The 19,295-nt window shown below is 46.0% G+C and overlaps 2 protein-coding genes across 30 annotated transcripts in view; one reads left to right on the top strand and one right to left on the bottom strand.

The window, feature by feature from the left end:
• Positions 1-1,517: 1,517 nt before the first annotated feature.
• The window catches only part of LOC126988485 (gamma-aminobutyric acid receptor alpha-like), a 71,137-nt gene continuing 53,359 nt past the window's right edge, over positions 1,518-19,295 (top strand). Inside the window, exons 1-2 of the mRNA XM_050846629.1 lie at positions 1,518-2,214; positions 6,482-6,680. The gene's annotated coding sequence lies outside the window, so the exon portion shown is untranslated. The remainder of the gene's footprint in view (positions 2,215-6,481; positions 6,681-19,295) is intronic.
• On the bottom strand, positions 2,241-18,955 carry LOC126988396 (uncharacterized). Of its 29 annotated transcripts, none has more exons than XM_050846464.1 (7): positions 18,597-18,955; positions 18,389-18,492; positions 18,181-18,284; positions 17,661-18,076; positions 17,453-17,556; positions 6,107-6,199; positions 2,241-5,657 (listed from the first exon to the last, which is right to left on the bottom strand). In XM_050846464.1, the coding sequence occupies exon 7, from the start codon at positions 3,326-3,328 to the stop codon at positions 2,273-2,275; it is 1,056 nt and encodes a 351-aa protein (XP_050702421.1). In that variant the 5' UTR covers positions 3,329-5,657; positions 6,107-6,199; positions 17,453-17,556; positions 17,661-18,076; positions 18,181-18,284; positions 18,389-18,492; positions 18,597-18,955; the 3' UTR covers positions 2,241-2,272. The 29 variants fall into 29 exon arrangements, 26 of the variants coding, with proteins under 26 accessions (XP_050702421.1, XP_050702510.1, XP_050702444.1 ...); XM_050846553.1 differs by having other exon boundaries at positions 17,661-17,972; XM_050846487.1 differs by having other exon boundaries at positions 18,389-18,596; positions 18,701-18,955.

Raw genomic sequence — 19,295 nt, 5'->3', positions numbered from 1 at the left:
CCCTTTTACTATTTTTTTTCTGTCGTTTTTCTATGTCTTCCTCCTTTGTCTCATTTCTGTAAGGCATCCATTCTCTACCTTTTCCTTTCCTCTCGAAGGCTGAACAAGCAGAGTGCGTGTGTGTGTGTGTGTGTGTGTGTGTGTGTGTGTGTGTGTGTGTGTGTGTGTTGAAAAACGTTCGCAACAACAGCCCCAAACGTTTGACCATACCATTAAACATATCGCCTCCTAAGAACACACATTTGACAAGGCTTTCGTACGAGTTGTGGGGCTTTCCAGGGGTAGTTTATTGACCCTGGTGGGAGTTTGACAAGACCTCCGTATCGTCAACTCTAAAAAAAACTCATTAGAACGCATTTTACCTCATTTTTGGACCTACTGAAATCATTTATGTGAGTCGGTAGCGTTTATAGAAATACCGACTTGAGAATCTTTCCATCCCTATACTGGGGTTCCACTGATGCCCTCTCGTCCCCACAGTGTACATTTCTATTGTTCTTAAGATTAAAAGTTATCGACCAAGAGCTGAGCGAGAGGGAAGAAGTGGATGAACCAGAGGAAGTTAATCTGAATGGAGAGTTGAGCAGGTGGGTTTACAGGGCCATTGTGTATTTCCTAACATAGACACTGTGTATCATCTCTCTCTCTCTCTCTCTCTCTCTCTCTCTCTCTCTCTCTCTCTCTCTCTCTCTCTCTCTCTCTCTCTCTCTCTTAGTCTGGACCTAGGTGTCTGTGTGGTCTGAGTTTCTATGTAAATCTATGTAAATCCCGTCCCTTCGTCTACACTTCCCTCTCCCCCTCCCCTCCCCTCCTCTCCCCTCCCCTTCCATCCCCTCCCCTTCCATACCCTCCCCTCCCCTTCCATCCCCTCCCCTCCCCTCCTCTCCCCTTCCATCCATTCCCCTCCCCTCCCCTTCCATCCCCTCCCCTCCCCTCCTCTCCCCTCCCCTCCATTCCCCTCCCCTCCCCTTCCATCCCCTCCCCTCCCCATGTACAGATGAAGCCTATAACAAAACGCATTAGATAGAACCGAAGAGAAAGGAGGAAAAGAAAGGAAATAAGATAAATTATAGGAAAGCGAGCAGAAACAAGAGGAGGGGAAGGAGGAGGAGGAGGAGGAGGAGAAAAACGAAGAGATAGAGAAGGAGGAGGAGGAGGAGGAGGAGGAGTTAATGCCATCTTTCACTGGAGAGGAAGACACGGAGGAAGGGAGGGAGGGAAGGAGAGGTAGAATATAGAAGGAGAGAAGGAGGGAAGGAGGGAGGGAGGGAGAGGGCATAGAAGGAGACATATGGGAGGAATTATATAGGTTTCCTGAGTCTTGACGAGAGAGAGAGAGAGAGAGAGAGAGGGAGAGAGAGAGAGAGAACATATACTTTACAGCGTGTCAGTGTCAGCCCGTCAGTAGCTTGTCGACGTTCGTTCTGAGAGGGTGTGTTGCTCGCTGCTCTTGCTAAGGTCTGCCCACATGGCTCGCTCAGGAACCCGCCAACCCATACCTTGCTAGCCAGTCATACCTTGCTAACCAGTCATACCTTGCTAGCCAGTCATACCTTGCTAGCCAGTCATACCTTGCTAGCCAGTCATACCTTGCTAGCCAGTCATACCTTGCTAGCCAGTCATACCTTGCTAGCCAGTCATACCTTGCTAGCCAGTCATACCTTGCTAACCAGTCATACCTTGCTAGCCAGTCATACCTTGCTAGCCAGTCATACCTTGCTAACCAGTCATACCTTGCTAGCCAGTCATACCTCGCTAGCCACACACGCTAAATATCCCCCTTACAAGAACACTGAAGAACACTGAAGAACATAGCACGGAACCCGGAAGATATACATAAGAGGCCCCAGTGTGTCCACAAACCCACCGCTTATCTATCAGCCAACACACAATTACCGGCGGATCAAAGAGGGTCACGTAAACAGACCTCCTCGGGTGCGTCACCGCGTAACAGCTCCACTAAGGATTAGAATCGCGCGTGAACCAACCTTATAGAACATGTCGGTTAGGTAGATTGTTGCATGAGTTTGATGTGAGACTCATATGCCTTCCGTGTTACCCTCGTGATGTCTATATGTATGTCATGCCCACAACCCCCTATATAAGGAGCATTTAGTCAGGTTAGACCTCAGATTAGCCAGCACTCTGCTCGCTTGCTATACACCCAGTTGTCCTTCCCTAGACAACATGGGCAGAACATTCATCTTTGCTACTGTGAGTATGGCGTGAAGAGTTACCGTAGAGGAAAGCGTATCTATTGTGTTCTATTGTGTTAGTAGTTATGTTTAGGATTATTAGAAACTAAATGGTTATATTTATGTGACGATTTATTGTGTGATTTTTGAGAAGAAACTCTCAGTGTTATGTCAGTATTAACGTCAGTACCCAGTAACGAGAGAAAACCTAAAGACTCATTGGGTCGTATCATAAGACATTTCGTTGGCCAAGAACACCTATTTGACAAGGCTTTCCTAGGAGGTGTGAGCATTTCCAGGAGTAGTTTTATGACCCTGGTGGTAGTTTGACCCTTCCTCTGTACCGTGAACCTGAAGAAACACATATTTGACAAGGCTTTCCTAGGAGGTGTGAGCATTTCCAGGAGTAGTTTTATGACCCTGGTGGTAGTTTGACCCTTCCTCTGTACCGTGAACCTGAAGAAACACATATTTGACAAGGCTTTCGTAGGAGTTGTAGGCATTTCCAGGAGTAGTTTTATGACCCTGGTGGTAGTTTGACCCTTCTTCTGTACCGTGAACCTGAAGAAACACATATTTGACAAGGCTTTCGTAGGAGTTGTAGGCATTTCCAGGAGTAGTTTTATGACCCTGGTGGTAGTTTGACCCTTCCTCTGTACCGTGAACCTGAAGAAACACATATTTGACAAGGCTTTCGTAGGAGTTGTAGGCATTTCCAGGAGTAGTTTTATGACCCTGGTGGTAGTTTGACCCTTCTTCTGTACCATGAACCTGAAGAAACACATATTTGACAAGGCTTTCGTAGGAGTTGTAGGCATTTCCAGGAGTAGTTTTATGACCCTGGTGGTAGTTTGACCCTTCTTCTGTACCGTGAACCTGAAGAAACACATATTTGACAAGGCTTTCCTAGGAGGTGTGAGCATTTCCAGGAGTAGTTTTATGACCCTGGTGGTAGTTTGACCCTTCTTCTGTACCGTGAACCTGAAGAAACACATATTTGACAAGGCTTTCGTAGGAGGTGTGAGCATTTCCAGGAGTAGATTTATGACCCTGGTGGTAGTTTGACCCTTCTTCTGTACCGTGAACCTGAAGAAACACATATTTGACAAGGCTTTCCTAGGAGGTGTGAGCATTTCCAGGAGTAGTTTTATGACCCTGGTGGTAGTTTGACCCTTCCTCTGTACCGTGAACCTGAAGAAACACTCATTAGAACCCGACTGATCCCCTCTTTCACCTTTAGAAATAGTTGATATGAGAAGCGAGTGTGTCTTTTAATGCCGGCGATTGAGTCTCGTAAGCCGGTCGCTAGTTTTAACAATATTTTTATCTTTTGTAATGTTAAAGTAGTATTAAGGTAGACTAAAATAAATATAAGGAAAGCGACACCGTTTCATCACCCCAACTTACGAACGCCTTTAACCCGGTAGCAGTGACGGACCAAATTTGTGGCTTTACAGTGTAGCAGCGACGGGCCAAATTTGTGCCATGATATAAACCCCCAAAAATAGATGATACATAATCTGATCACAAATGCATTGATATATATTATGAAATGATTTGTGTGAGGGGTGATTTTTTCTCATTTTTCTCGCTTGGAGGGACCATTAAGAAACATCATCCCTGCTGCTATCGGGTTAAATACCCCTAAAGTACCAGAATCTTAAGTCAATTGTCGTTAGTTCAAGCACTGTGTCGTTTCCCCTTTGACCCCGGACAGCGAGTTACAACAGATCCATCCAGTCCACAACCACCCACCCACTCCTTGCTAGCCACCGTTCCAACCACCTATCCACCCATCCATCCACACCCAATACATAATGTCACCCTTTATAATCTTGATCCACTTGCTCCACTCCTTCAATCCACTAACTCCACTCTCCACGCTTCACCTTCATGCTTGCTTCCACCTCATCCCAGTACTCCACATAACACTCCCATGGTTGTCCACTCCACTCCACTACTACTCCACCCAACACTCCCATGCTTCCACCCCACTCCACTACTCCACACAACACACCCATGCTTGCCCACCCCACTCCACTACTCCACCCAACACTCCCATGCTTCCACCCCACTCCACTACTCCACCCAACACACCCATGCTTGCCCACCCCACTCCACTACTCCATACAACACATCCATGCTTGCCTATCCTACTCCACACCAGTATATGCCCACTCCACTTCAATACTCCACCCATCCACCCTATCCTAACCCCATCCACCAAATGCAAGTAAATATCACAGACCACCTAAATACTCCACTCTCTTCCACTCCACTCCACTGTTCTGAAACCATGCCATCCCAGTGAACAGATCCAATCCACCTCTACCTATCTACAGACCCTTCATGCCTCGCCTTCTTGAACACGCCCAGTCCTCTTCAGTAGCGATAATCGTATGTGAGCCTAACAGCTGTGATATCCTCCTCCCTTCTGTGGATCCTTGTATCTATGTTTCTGTGAGTAACCCTTCTTTCTTTCCCCCTTCAGACGTGACCCCTCCCAGGCAGTTCACCCTCTCCCTTCCTTTCTTTTCTCCTCCCTTTTCCTCCCTTCTATCTAGCTTGTTCTTATCTCTCCTTTTCTTTCCTCTTTCGATTTTTGCTTGTCTCTCTGTTCCAAGCCCTTCCCTTAAATCCTCTTTCCTCCCCTTTCCTTTCCTTCCTTTCCCTTCCCTTACCTTCTCTTCTCTTCCCTTCCCTTCCCTTCCTTTCCCTTCCCTTCCCTTCTCAGTTTCTCTTTCCCCAATACTCCTGCTTCCTCTATGTCACATAACGTTACGACACAAATGTTTTGGATTGCTACACAGTGGTGGCTTGTGATGGTGTGGTGTGGGGGGAAGGTCAGCTTATGAACACACACACATACACACACACATCACCCTACGCTACAAACTATCACCCTGCCCCACACAATATACTCCACCCCAGCACCTCGTCACCCTACACAAGACACTTCTCACACACTTAGGCCGCCTCAGGGTTACTCAGCGTCCCCCAAGCTCCCTGCAGTCCCTCCCCTCACAATCCCACTCCTACAGAAGACACCAAATCATCTATCTGGGAGGAATTCTAGTGAGCCAATTATATATATTTTTTTACAACAGAGGAGTCGGTTCAAGGGCATAAAGAAATAGCAAATGTTATAAAAAGCCCGCTACTCACTGCGCCTATAAAGAGTTAGAGGAGTGGCCGAAAGATAGGTCAGTTTCAATGATTCAGTGATTGTTTTGCCTCACCGCCCCGGAGCAAGTGAACGCAACCTTATCCGCCTGGTAATAGAAGGGTCAGTTTTTCCACTTTTTTTTCTTAGTATATGTATTGTCTTTTTAGTTTTCTTTTTTTTCATTGTTTTCTTCTTTGTTTTTTTTCTGTTTTTCTCAGTATATATTCTTCTTAATACACTTCTTTGGCAATGAAACTGAGGGTTGCATTATAAAACATTCCGTCACCCAAGAACACCTATTTGACAAGGCTTTCGTAGGAGTTGTGGCCATTTCCAGGGGTAGTTTCATGACCCGGGTGGTAGTGTGACCCTTCCTCTGTACCGTGAACCTAAAGAAACACCTATTTGACAAGGCTTTCGTAGGAGTTGTGGCCATTTCCAAGAGTAGTTGCATGACCCTGGTGGTAGTGCGACCCTTCCTCTGTACCATGACCCTGAAGAAACACTCATTAGCGCCCGATTGACCCCCTCTTTGACCTTTAGAAATAGCTGATGTTAGAACCCAAAGTGTCTTATTTTACTGACCGTAGTTTCCCTGCACACAATAATAGACATCCTTCATTCCTTCCAAATTATAACAGCGTGAGGGAAGATGAACCTTTGTCCCTAACTCCCCTACACCTGACCCTTCTTTGGCTACGAAACTAAGGGTCACATTATAAAACATTCCGTCACCCAAGAACACATATTTGACAAGGCTTTCGTAGGAGTTGTGGGCATTTCCAAGAGTAGTTTCATGACCCTGGTGGTAGTGTGACCCTTCCTCTGTACCATGAACCTAAAGAAACACCTATTTGACAAGGCTTTCGTAGGAGTTGTGGGCATTTCCAAGAGTAGTTGCATGACCCTGGTGGTAGTGTGACCCTTCCTCTGTACCGTGAACCTAAAGAAACACTCATTAGAACCCGACTGACCCCCTCTTTGACCTTTAGAAATAGCTGATACGGACCTGAGTATATCTAACCCCATCCCCCATCTCACGTGACGAAGGATTGGGTAAGCAGTGAATGAGTGAAACACATGACATCTAAACAATCTCTTTCCTTATCATTCTTATCAGAAAACAAGTGCTGGACATAAACCATTAGAAAAATAAGTGTGGATTGAAATTAAAGAAAGACAATCTGATTTGACTAAGGGATTATGAGTGAACAGAAAAAATAAGAAGAGGAACATTGAGGCGCTAGAACCATCAAACATCGCCATGCAGACAGTCTAGAAAAGCCGAGGCTGACCCAACTCCTGACACCCACAAGAAGGTAAGACACGCATCAATCTCTATGGTTGAATCAGTAGTTGGGGGGGGGGGGTGTTATAGTGGAGAAAAGTTGGAAAGTTTCGTTTAGTCGGCGCAACATCTGTGGTCATATGCCGGAGAGAGACAGAAGGGGAAGGAATTATAGGAGAAGGGAACAGTTGGACAGTTTGGTTTAGTCGGCGCAACATCTGTGGTCATATGCCGGAGAGAGACGGAAGGGGAAGGAATTATAGGAGAAGGGAAAAGTTGGAAAGTTTCGTTTAGTCGGCGCAACATCTGTGGTCATATGCCGGAGAGTGACGGAAGGGGGAAGGAATTATAGGAGAAGGGAAAAGTTGGAAAGTTTCGTTTAGTCGGCGCAACATCTGTGGTCATATGCCGGAGAGACACAGAAGGGGAAGGAATTATAGGAGAAGGGAACAGACCCCAGGAGACGGGACACAACCCCCGATTAACACCTGGTACCCATTCACTGCTGGGTGGACAGGGGCGTAGGGTATCGGAAAAGCCGCCCAAATTCTTCCACTCAGCCCGGGAATCGAACCCGGGCTCTCTCGGTTTTGAGCTGAGTGTGCTAACCACTGCACCACGAAACCCCCAGTATAGTGGAGAGGCGGCAGTAGAAGGGGACAGGGGAGGGGCTTCTATTTTCGGAACAGGCTCGCGTGTTTTAAATTGTGGATGACTTCTTCAAACAATGACAACTTCTCCCTCAGCTTAACCCGGTAGCAGCGACGGGCCAAATTTGTGGCTTTACCGTGTTGCAGCGACGGGCCAAATTTGTGGCTTTACCGTGTAGCAGCGACGGGCCAAATTTGTGGCTTTACCGTGTAGCAGCGACGGGCCAAATTTGTGCCATGATATAAACCCCCCAAAATAGATGATACATAAACTGATCACACATGCGTTGATATATATTATGAAATGGTTTGCGTGAGTGATGATTCTTTCTCATTATTTCACTTAGAGGGGCCTTTAACCTAACCTAACCTAACCTAACCTAACCTAAACTAACCTAACCTAACCTAAGAAACATGACCCCCGCAGCTACCGGGTTAAATATTTTTATTATAAACTAAACTTAGTGATGTCGTCGTGAATGACTAAATGAGCATTGTCTACACAGTTTTTCCAGTGACTACTGAGAAATAATATGCATATAAACTATTCTGAAGCTGGGAAATGATTCATCAAACAAATATATATTACTTCGGCTGTGTTAAGGCGTTTCAATGGATCTGTAACTTAATAATACAGATGTGGCAAGACATTAACCCCTTGACTACGGATTTCCTACAAGACCTCACCAACAACAGAACAAAAAGTGGCTGCTACAATTCAATCAAGAAAAAACATGTAAAGTCATGCACATTAGGAGGGGAAATCCAGCATACCGGTACCACATGGGAAACACTCCACTATCCACCACAGAGGCAGAGAAAGACCTGGGACTATATGTTACCAGGCTACCAGTGAAGGGATATCCAGCACACCAATACCACATGGGAAACACTCCACTATCCATCACAGAGGCAGAGAAAGACCTGGGACTATATGTTACCAGGCTACCAGTGAAGGGATATCCAGCACACCAATACCACATGGGAAACACTCCACTATCCATCACAGAGGCAGAGAAAGACCTGGGACTATATGTTACCAGGCTACCAGTGAAGGGATATCCAGCACACCAATACCACATGGGAAACACTCCACTATCCACCACAGAGGCTGAGAAAGACCTGGGACTATATGTTACCAGGCTACCAGTTAAGGTGAAATCCGTGTCAACCGCAGCGGATGGGTTAACAAAAACCTGTGAGCAAGGAGCGTAGACTTTCCTGAACGCTCAAACTCTTCATGCACAGCCGAGGAGGTTTACCAAAAAAATTATAGTATGCAAAAGTAAACGGCAAAACTACATAGACAATAATGTTGCGGTTATTTTCACAATGTTCCCCTTAACCCGGTAGCAGCGACGGGCCAAATTTGTAGCTTTACCGTGTAGCAGCGACGGGCCAAATTTGTGGCTTTACCGTGTAGCAGCGACGGGCCAAATTTGTAGCTTTACCGTGTAGCAGCGACGGGCCAAATTTGTAGCTTTACCGTGTAGCAGCGACGGGCCAAATTTGTGGCTTTACCGTGTAGTAGCGACGGGCCAAATTTTTGCCATGATATAAACCCCCAAAGTAGATGATACATAATCTGATCACAAATGCTTTGATATATATTATGAAATGGTTTGTGTGAGGGGTGATTTTCTTCTCATTTTTCTCGCTTAGAGGGACCATTAAGAAACATGATCCCCGCTGCTACTGGGTTAAGAGGAGTGGCCGAAAGATAGGTCAATTTCGGGAGGAGAGGTGCCCTGATACCCGGGCCAGGATTCGAACCCGGCCCCGCTGAACACTGCTCCACGAAGGAGTTTTATAAATGGTAGAAAAAAAACATGAAAAAATGCCTTCTCGGGTTAGAGTTTGCTGCAGCCAGACAGGATAACACTCTTGCGAACTCTCTTTTTTACAGCCCTTAGCAATGTGGGCGTAAAACCTCATCTTCTCATGAAATATTTACGATATGAACATGGACGGCACTAGACCAAGTATAAGTAGCATAAGTAAATTTAAGTAGTTCGCATTTTTAAGAATAAAGTACAAGAAAAGTTAATATTTTATGAATCATTTGATATAAACCCAACAATATAATACTAACATAAGCAACATTTAAGCCAATAGAAACATCACTATTAATAATAAAAAAATTCGATTACCTCATCTACTTTTCAATAGGTGCAACACTGTGTATTACTCACCTACACACACACACACACACACACACACACACACACGGTACAGGGTTCAAAGCGTCACAAGGTCTTTGTTTTGAGTTGTTTTTTTTTACAACAAAGGAGGCAGCTCAAGGGCACAAAAAAAACAATAATAAAAAAAAAAAGCCCGCTAATCGCTGCTCCCATAAAAGGATCAGAAGAGGTGGCCAAAAGCAAGGTCAAATTCGGGAGGAGAGGTGAGTGTGTGTCGCACAAGCTGACCTCCGCTATTTTGCAGCAACGACTTTGACAACAATAACAATAACAATAACAACAATAACAACAAAAACTAATCATTTCTGCAACAACAACACTTTCAAACAATAACGCCAACAACAACAACAACAGAAACAACCCACCCACCAACACAAAACATATATAAACATTATCACCTCAGCCATTCTCAACATTTAAATAACTCCACCAACATAACAACCTAACCAACAACCACAGCTATTTCTACTACTACATCATCATCATTATCATAATCATTTCATACCAGCGTAATGAGCCGAGCAGTAAGTGGAGCCGATAACTTAAGTGGTGGAGGTATCGGTATGTGGGGCTGTGGAGGTGCCGGAAGTCCACAAAGATCAGAACGGTGGTAGTGGGGATGGTGGAGGTGGTGGTAGTGATGGGCACGGTGGGGATGGACGTGGTGGTGGTGGTGGTGGTAGAAGGGATCATGCATATTTCACCAGGCGAGCGAGTGGACGTAATAGCTCCTAGGGGTACGGGTGCCCGGCTCGATAGTGTCAATAAGGCGAGGCGTTGTATGCGAGGGAGGGGCAGGAATGGGGAAAAAGGGCTCAGAAAGGGTCCTAGGGGGTGGAGAGAGAGAGAGAGAGAGAGAGAGAGAGAGAGAGAGAGAGAGAGAGAGACAGACAGACAGACAGACAGACAGACAGACAGACAGACAGACAGACAGAGACAGACAGACAGACAGACAGACAGACAGACAGACAGACAGAACACACACACACACACACACACACACACACACACACACACACACACACACACACACACACACACACACACACACAGTACCCCTACATTAAAAATACCGATCATTATACCACAGATATCTTGTTACCGTACTAAAAGATTAAAACGTAAAGTTGGGACCATATGCTGTAGCTGCCCGTGGCCTCAATGCTCACCTCCGTAACCTGAGATGATGAGAACCCATTACCCCGGGACAAAGGACCAGTGTGACATCCGGGTGACCACAGTTTACCTTCCCCAGGTTACCCCAGGTCCCAATTTTTAGACTAGGCATGCTAACCACTGCACCACGAAGGCAAATATGACGTCATAGGAAAAATAATTAGCAAGAAGAAAAATGGCAGTAATAAATAAAATAATATATAAAGGGCAAATAATAACAACTCACAAATAAAGAGAAGTGAAGAGTGAAGAATTGGGAGGTGTGTGTGTGTGTGTGTGTGTGTGTGTGTGTGTGTGTGTGTGTGTGTGTGTGTGTGTGTGTGTGTAACCTTGCATAGCGGTCACAATGTCGTCCCCGCAATAACCTCCACAACCACCATTTCCAAGACCAACGATTAACACAAGTGAAGAAGAAGAAGAAGAAGAAGAAGAAAGAAAGAAAGAAGGAAGGAAGAAACAGAAAAAGAAGAAAAGCCATAGAAAAACAACAACAACACCACCACCACCACCATCACCACCACTAACAACAACAACCATTCACACCTCAACCAAGCGACCACCTTACAATCACCATAAACCATAACAAAACATATCCTTTACCACCATCGCCAAACTTCACCCACCAAGACAGTTTGAGATTCACTGGCCATTAAAACAATCAATAGACATACCTTTAATTAAGAACCAGTGGATGAATGATTGCGTGAATGGGTGAATGAATATGTAAGGAACGCATGAGTGGGGAGACTGTGAATAACCACTTGGATAAAGAGAAGTGTTTGGATGAATGAGGTAAGTTGTTTTAGTGAATTCGTATTGATGTGAATATTATATTAATGGTACACGAGGAGATATCAAGGAGTTTTAGAGTGAAAGCAACATGTAGCCAGACTTTCAAGGTATATCTCATTTTTCTTCTTCCAAGCCTTTTCTTAATTTCCTTTCTTCTTTCTTTTTTCTTTCTTTTCTTCTTCTTCTTCTTCTTTTTCTTATTTTTCTTCTTCCTAGCATTTTCTTAATTTCCTTTCTTCTTTCTTTTTTCTTTCTTTTCTTCTTTCTTTTCTTCTTCTTTTTCTTCTTTTTCTTCTTCCTAGCCTTTTCTTCATTTTCTTTCCTCTCTTTTTTCCTTCTTTTCTTCTTCCTTTTCTTCTTTCTTTTTTCTTTCTTTTCTTCTTCTTCTTCTTCTTTTTCTTATTTTTCTTCTTCCTAGCATTTTCTTCATTTTCTTTCCTCTCTTTTTTCCTTCTTTTCTTCTTCTTTTTCTTCTTTCTTTTTTCTTTCTTTTCTTCTTCTTCTTCTTCTTCTTCTTCTTTTTCTTATTTTTCTTCTTCCTAGCCTTTTCTTAATTTTCTTTCCTCCCTTTTTTTCCTTCTTTTCTTCTTCCTTTTCTTCTTCTCCTCCTTAACTTAGCGACATTACTGCACCATTAACGTTACTAAAACACCTTCCCGTCATGTCGGCACGAACAAAACTCCTCTGTGATTCCAATACCAAAACTCTCTTTATGGCTTCTCTTACGCCAAACTTTCAACACAAGTCTGATTCTGACGTGAGTGTCCTTGACTCTGCTACAAGACGGCGCCACTAACAATACTACAACGCCTCCCCGTCAGGTTGGCACACGCCCCACTCTATCACATATGCCTGAAGCTTTGTGTGCCCTGTCAGACATGTCCCCCTTATATTGCTTTTAGGTGATGCCATAGCACAGGTAGGCTGTCTTGAGGGTCTCCTTGACGACCCAGCGCGTTACTGGCGTGGGCGAATTTATGATATATATGTATATATAAACAAATACCTTACGGGAATCAATAACGCAGACTAAACAATATAGCAGTGTTGGTGCAAACATTTTTATTGCTCAGCGGTTCGATTCTTGCATGAGTCATTTTATACTTTTCTGGTTTTGATGATTCAGGCAGGAATTGAAACGTATCAATAATAATAATGATAATAATAATAATAATAATAATAATAATAATAATAATAATAATAATAATAATAATAATCTGGCAATGCATTAACACTCCAGGATTACAGTTGTGGCGCCCCGCTGCATCTACCAACACAGACGCAGTAACATCGCCTGACCCAGTCCAAGCATCACAGAGAAATAAAGAAGAAAGCGATGTAGAACTGTAGAATTCCTTTATAAATAAGAACAATTTGAAGAACACAGAACAGCGAGGCGACAGTGTGAAGAACAAATCATTATCCAAACACACAGGAAGTAAAAAGGGGCGTCTCAGGACACCATACAGCCGGCTCTCCCAAACCACCCACATCACCCGACGACAGCACCGCGCCATAGACTATAAGGACGAGACTCATGTACACTGAAGCCTTGTAGGATAAGACCACTCATGCATATTCACTCTTATGTGCCCTCACCATAAAGGATGTAACCACAGGGGTAGGAGTGCACCCACCCAGACCTTACATGTAGAAACAACAGTTATGACGTAGTGGTGACGTATAGTGACGTAGGCAACCGTGATAATGTACGGGTCCCCTTGAAACACCCGAGGCAGAACTAGACATAATTCTCCCCGACACTCTTGTATTGTGTTATCATCGACGCTGTACCGTAAGTAGAAAGTGAAGGGGGATATACCGTAAGGGAAAGCGCATCTAGAACAACTGTGTATATTAGTGGTTCTGTTATTAGTAGTGTTACTTAGGCAGTGTGCGAAGGCCTAAAGATTCTCCGAGTTTTATTGAGTAGTACTTGTTTTGTTATTTTTCTTGTAGTGTTAAGTTAGGTTTAAATATTAAAAGGCGACAACGTTTCACCACCCCACCCACACACACTCACACACGGTACAGGGTTCAAAGCGTCACAAGGTCTTTGTTTCGAGTGTGTGTCGCAAAAAGCCTTAAAATACTCTTAACGTACGTACCAGAATATCAAGTCAATTGTCGCAAGTGTTAAATCTCCTCCAGAGCCCAAGCCAGGGTCACAACATTGGTGTCAGGTGTGGGATGGTGCAACTTGCAAAACTGTATTGGTGAATGTCCACATCTGAAAGCGAGGGACAAGACAGTTTCACGTGGGATTACGGAAATAGGTCCTTTGAGTTAATATGGCGGAAAACGAGCATCCTCCTTCTTCCTCCCAACCAGACCCCGCTGCCGCAAGACCACTCCGCATGATCACTCTAGCCCAAGACGATCTCGTTACACTACTGAGCAGGCACACCTTGAATGACTATAGCAGAGTTCAAGGGTTACTCCATTTCTGTGGAGGGGAAGAGAGGAGTAGTAATGTACCCAACTCCCCATGCCACACTGTAGATGAGAAATGTCTTAAGGATACCGCCAGGACATTTCAGGTCGTCCAAAAAGAATTGTTTGAATCAAAGAGACGCACTGGGGAGAATATCAGAGCTTTCCTTATAAGGCTCGAATCTTTGAGAGACGAAATGAGCGCTCTCAGACCCGGCAATGACAGCCTTCTAAATGATATCGCAGCTGGTAGGCTCTTGGAAGCCTTTCCTCCTGCTTTTGAATATATCTTGACAGAAGATGAAAAAAATGATCCCTGCAGAATTATGATAAGGGGGTATGAGTATATAAGAGCCTACCCCGAGTTAAAATTATCCGATGCTGACATAGCGAAAGAAAACGAGCCGAATATCCGCACTACCAAAACATCGGGACCCAGGCAGCGTCGGTCCGGTCCGCCGCGTGACCCTCACCCACCATCACAGCGGGGAGGATGGCACACCGCGCCCCCAACGCGATACTATTGGAAGGAATACGTACCTCCTACATGTTACACTTGTGGGTATGAGGGACATATGGCCCGCGATTGTTCATATGGGTGGCAACACAGGGGCGCCTACTACCCACCAATATGCCCCCACCCCGTAGCTCCTGGTGAAACCCTGACCCCGAGAAGAAGAAACAAAAACAAGACCCCAAAGTAGATGCAGTGGTCCACGGCCCTACCAACGCTCCTACGCTAAGATTACGCGTAGGCACTGATACAAAGGAGATAGTATACGAGATGCTAGACACAGCAGCAGGAGTGTCCCTAATAGAAGAAGATCTATTCAGTGAGGTAGGAGAGATGATAGATACAGAACCTCTTTTCATACAAGGGGTAGACCAAACAAGGATTCCTAATAAAGGTATTGCAGAAGTAGTTATGGACTTTGGGCACGGAGAAGTCGCAGAAAAGTTTGTAATATATCAACAGCAGTTTTGTTGGGTTTAGATTTTATTTACGGGGAGGCGGTGGCTGAATGGATAGCGTGACGGCGCCGCGTTCAGGACGACGCGAGTTCGATCCCCGCCCGGTGCCACCAAGCTGGGATTTTTCAGCCGCCGACGAGTGGCTTAAAACTACCCACATGCTGTCCAGAAGACCACCTATCAACCCGGACTCTAGATTCTAGGACTAAAGATGAGCTCCGGGAGGGCAGCATGAGCCAATGCAAGATGGCGCCACTATAAACACTCGCCTGCGCCAGAACGGGCTGGGCCGACCATCAGGCCCCACCGGGAAGAAGCCTTGGACCGACCATCAGGATCCACCGGGAAGAAGCCTTGGGCCGACCATCAGGATCCACCGGGAAGAAGCCTTGGGCCGACCATCAGGATCCACCGGGAAGAAGCCTTGTGCCGACCATCAGGATCCACCGGGAAGAAGCCTTGGGCCGACCATCAGGATCCACCGGGAAGAAGCCTTGGGCCGACCATCAGGATCCACCGGGAAGAAGCCTTGGGCCGACCATCAGGATCCACCGGGAAGAAGCCTTGGGCCGACCATCAGGAATTCAGGATCCACCTGAATCATAATACTCTGAATCTCAAGCTAGGCCTTCAGCAAATGTCTCACACGCAAGCTTCTCCTCTTCTTATTCCCAATGGTGTATTACTTCGCGTGCTCAGGAATGCCTCGCTTCCTTACCCAGGCTTGCTGTTCCCTGCGGCACACGAATATTTAGCTTTGTATAGGGATGTCTCAAGGTTAATTCTAAAGGTGCGCTTTCCTCAGGTACCCTTCACTTCTACTTACAGATTGCCATGAAGGGGGGATTCCTCTTTGTGTTCGCTGTGTTTAAAATGGACGCGTTGCCTTTTCATCTCCACGGCACGCCATATTTTCTGCACACCGACACCCTGTCTACCTACCTCGCGGTCTCTGAGGATCGCTGTACTAAACACCTTCTTTATATATGTCCACCTGTCGCCCCTGTGTATTCGACATCTGTCCGGCGCTGCGAGATTGCTCTTTTTCTCGAGCGCCCGGATGCACGATCGCTGTGTTCTAAGTCTCTTCTCAGGAACTTCCCCCCGGTCTTCCTTCCATCTCCGGCGGGCTGGGTCTTCTCCACGGGCGTTCCCCAGGTCGTCACCATGGTCTGCCCCGATAGTCCTGTCACCAAGTACAAGCAGACCCTGAACGGCACGGGGCTCCTCAGCGTCGGTATGGGCTGTAGTGGCCACAATCCGATGCCTTCACCCTCCCTGCCTCTGCCACGATGGATGGTGACGCTGCCCTGACGATTCGCCCTTTCCCAAATCGGGCGTGACGTGGTTGAGTCTCTGCTGGCCCTTCCTCCTTCCCCTGGCCAGCTCCCCGCTCCTACGCCGCCCGAGGGCTCTACGGTTCCCCCGCCGGCCCTTCCCCCGGCGTTCACCTGCTGGAGGAGTCCATCCCGGGGCCACCCAGCGATGCCGCCGTCTTCCCCTGGTGGGGCTGGCTGCTCTTCGGGTTCGCCGCCGCGGGGTTCCTCCTCTTCGCCTGTTCCTCCGGTCCCATCTCCTGCGTGCCTCTCCTCCAGTCATCCCACACCGTCTCCGTCATGGTCTGAGATGGTCGTCCAGCCTGCGGCGCGTTTCCTGCCGGGAGGACGTGGCGTTATCTTGAAGGGGGAGGTGTGTGGTGCCCCGCTGCATCTACCAACACAGACGCAGTAACATCGCCTGACCCAGTCCAAGCATCACAGAGAAATAAAGAAGAAGAAAGCGATGTAGAACTTTAGAATTCCTTTATAAATAAGAACAATTTGAAGAACACAGAACAGCGAGGCGACAGTGTGAAGAACAAATCATTATCGAAACACAGGAAGTAAAAAGGGGCGTCTCAGGACACCATACAGCCGGCGCTCCCAAACCACCCACATCACCCAGCGACAGCACCGCGCCATAAGCTATACGGACGAGACTCATGTACACTGAAGCCTTGTAGGATAAGACCACTCATGCATATTCACTCTTATGTACCCTCACCATAAAGGATGTAACCACAGGGGTAGGAGTGCACCCACCCAGACCTTACATGTAGAAACAACATTCATGACGTAGTGGTGACGTATAGTGATGTAGGCAACCATGATAATGTACGGGCCCTCCGCCCATATTAGTATAGGAATATATATTCAGTGTTACTTGTGGTAAGAAATATCCAGCGTTATATCCAGCGTTAAAGTATCAGGACACCTCTCCTCCCGAAACTGACCTCTCTTTCGGCCACCTCTTTGGATTCTTTTTAGGAGCAGTGAGTAGCGGGCTTTTTTTATTAATGTTTGCTTTTTGTGTGCCCTTGAACTGTCTCCTTTGCTGTAAAAAAAAAAAAAAAAAAAAAAAAGTCGCGATACACGTCGTTGACAGGCGAAGGCCTCAAGACTCTCGCCGAGGGTCGTATTTTAAAACATTTCGTCGCCCAAGTTCACATATTTGACAAGGCTTTCGTAGGGGCTGTAGGCCTTTCCAGGGGTAGTTTTATGACCCTGGTGGTAGTTTGACCCTTCCTCTGTGCCATGAACCTAAGAAACACATATTTGACAAGGCTTTCGTAGGAGCTGTAGGCCTTTCCAGGGGTAGTTTTATGACCCTGGTGGTAGTTTGACCCTTCCTCTGTACCATGAACCTAAGAAACACATATTTGACATGGCTTTCGTAGGAGCTGTAGGCCTTTCCAGGAGTAGTTTTATGACCCTGGTGGTAGTTTGACCCTTCCTCTGTACCATGAACCTAAGAAACACATATTTGACAAGGCTTTCGTAGGAGCTGTAGGCCTTTCCAGGGGTAGTTTTATAACCCTGGTGGTAGTTTGACCCTTCCTCTGTACCATGAACCTAAGAAACACATATTTGACAAGGCTTTCGTAGGAGCTGTAGGCCTTTCCAGGGGTAGTTTTATGACCCTGGTGGTAGTTTGACCCTTCCTCTGTACCATGAACCTAAGAAACACATATTTGACAAGGCTTTCGTAGGAGCTGTAGGCCTTTCCAGGGGTAGTTTTATGACCCTGGTGGTAGTTTGACCCTTCCTCTGTACCATGAACCTAAGAAACACATATTTGACATGGCTTTCGTAGGAGCTGTAGGCCTTTCCAGGGGTAGTTTTATGACCCTGGTGGTAGTTTGACCCTTCCTCTGTACCATGAACCTAAGAAACACATATCTGACAAGGCTTTCGTAGGAGCTGTAGGCCTTTCCAGGGGTAGTTTTATGACCCTGGTGGTAGTTTGACCCTTCTTCTGTACCATGAACCTAAGAAACACATATTTGACAAGGCTTTCGTAGGAGCTGTAGGCCTTTCCAGGGGTAGTTTTATGACCCTGGTGGTAGTTTGACCCTTCCTCTGTACCATGAACCTAAGAAACACATATTTGACAAGGCTTTCGTAGGAGCTGTAGGCCTTTCCAGGGGTAGTTTTATGACCCTGGTGGTAGTGTGACCCTTCCTCTGTACCATGAACCTAAGAAACACATATTTGACAAGGCTTTCGTAGGAGCTGTAGGCCTTTCCAGGGGTAGTTTTATGACCCTGGTGGTAGTTTGACCCTTCCTCTGTACCATGAACCTAAGAAACACATATTTGACAAGGCTTTCGTAGGAGCTGTAGGCCTTTCCAGGAGTAGTTTTATGACCCTGGTGGTAGTTTGACCCTTCTTCTGTGCCATGAACCTAAGAAACACATATTTGACAAGGCTTTCGTAGGAGCTGTAGGCCTTTCCAGGGGTAGTTTTATGACCCTGGTGGTAGTTTGACCCTTCCCCTGTGCCATGAACCTTAAAAAACACTCATGAAAACCAGATTGATCCCCTCTTTGACCTTGAGAAATAGTTGATGTGAGAAGCGATGGTGTCTTAAAATACGGCTCTCAGAGTTTTATTAAGTAGTATTTGTTTTGTAACATTCTTATTTTTCTTGTAGTGTTAAGTTAGGTTTAAATAAATATTAAAAGGCGACAATGTTTCACCATCCCAACTACGAACGCCTTAAAATACTCTTAACGTACGCACCAGAATATTAAGGCAATTGTCGCAAGTCCAACTGTGTTAAATCTCCTGCAGAGCCCAAGCCAGGGTCACAACACACCCATACAACACTCCAAGCATGTGCCCCAGACGCTGATCACCGCTTCCAAACAAAGCCAGGGGTGCGGCGGGAGAGGCTCGCCGCCCCTGTTAGTATATTGATCCGACGTGTGACATTTTAAGACGGAGGAATCGAATGCTGGTCACCTTCACCTTGGAAAACGTCACCCTTTGTAGCGTTCCCTTGCGTCTAACACATTCAAATGCCATCCCTGTGTTCCCAGCGGCTATCTTTTTGTGTGTAACTAAAAACTGAAGTAATCGTAGGGCAAAGAAGGGACTTAAT

Source organism: Eriocheir sinensis, chromosome 6 (assembly GCF_024679095.1).
Source record: "Eriocheir sinensis breed Jianghai 21 chromosome 6, ASM2467909v1, whole genome shotgun sequence".
Classification (NCBI taxonomy): domain Eukaryota; kingdom Metazoa; phylum Arthropoda; class Malacostraca; order Decapoda; family Varunidae; genus Eriocheir; species Eriocheir sinensis.
Note: the sequence above shows the minus strand (reverse complement) of the source record. Positions and strands in the feature narration are given on the sequence as shown.

Coding starts and splice junctions, on each gene's coding strand:
- LOC126988396 (XM_050846464.1), bottom strand. CDS start 3,328: ATGCTCACACCTCCTAGGAAAGCCTTGTCAAATATGTGTTTCTTCAGG.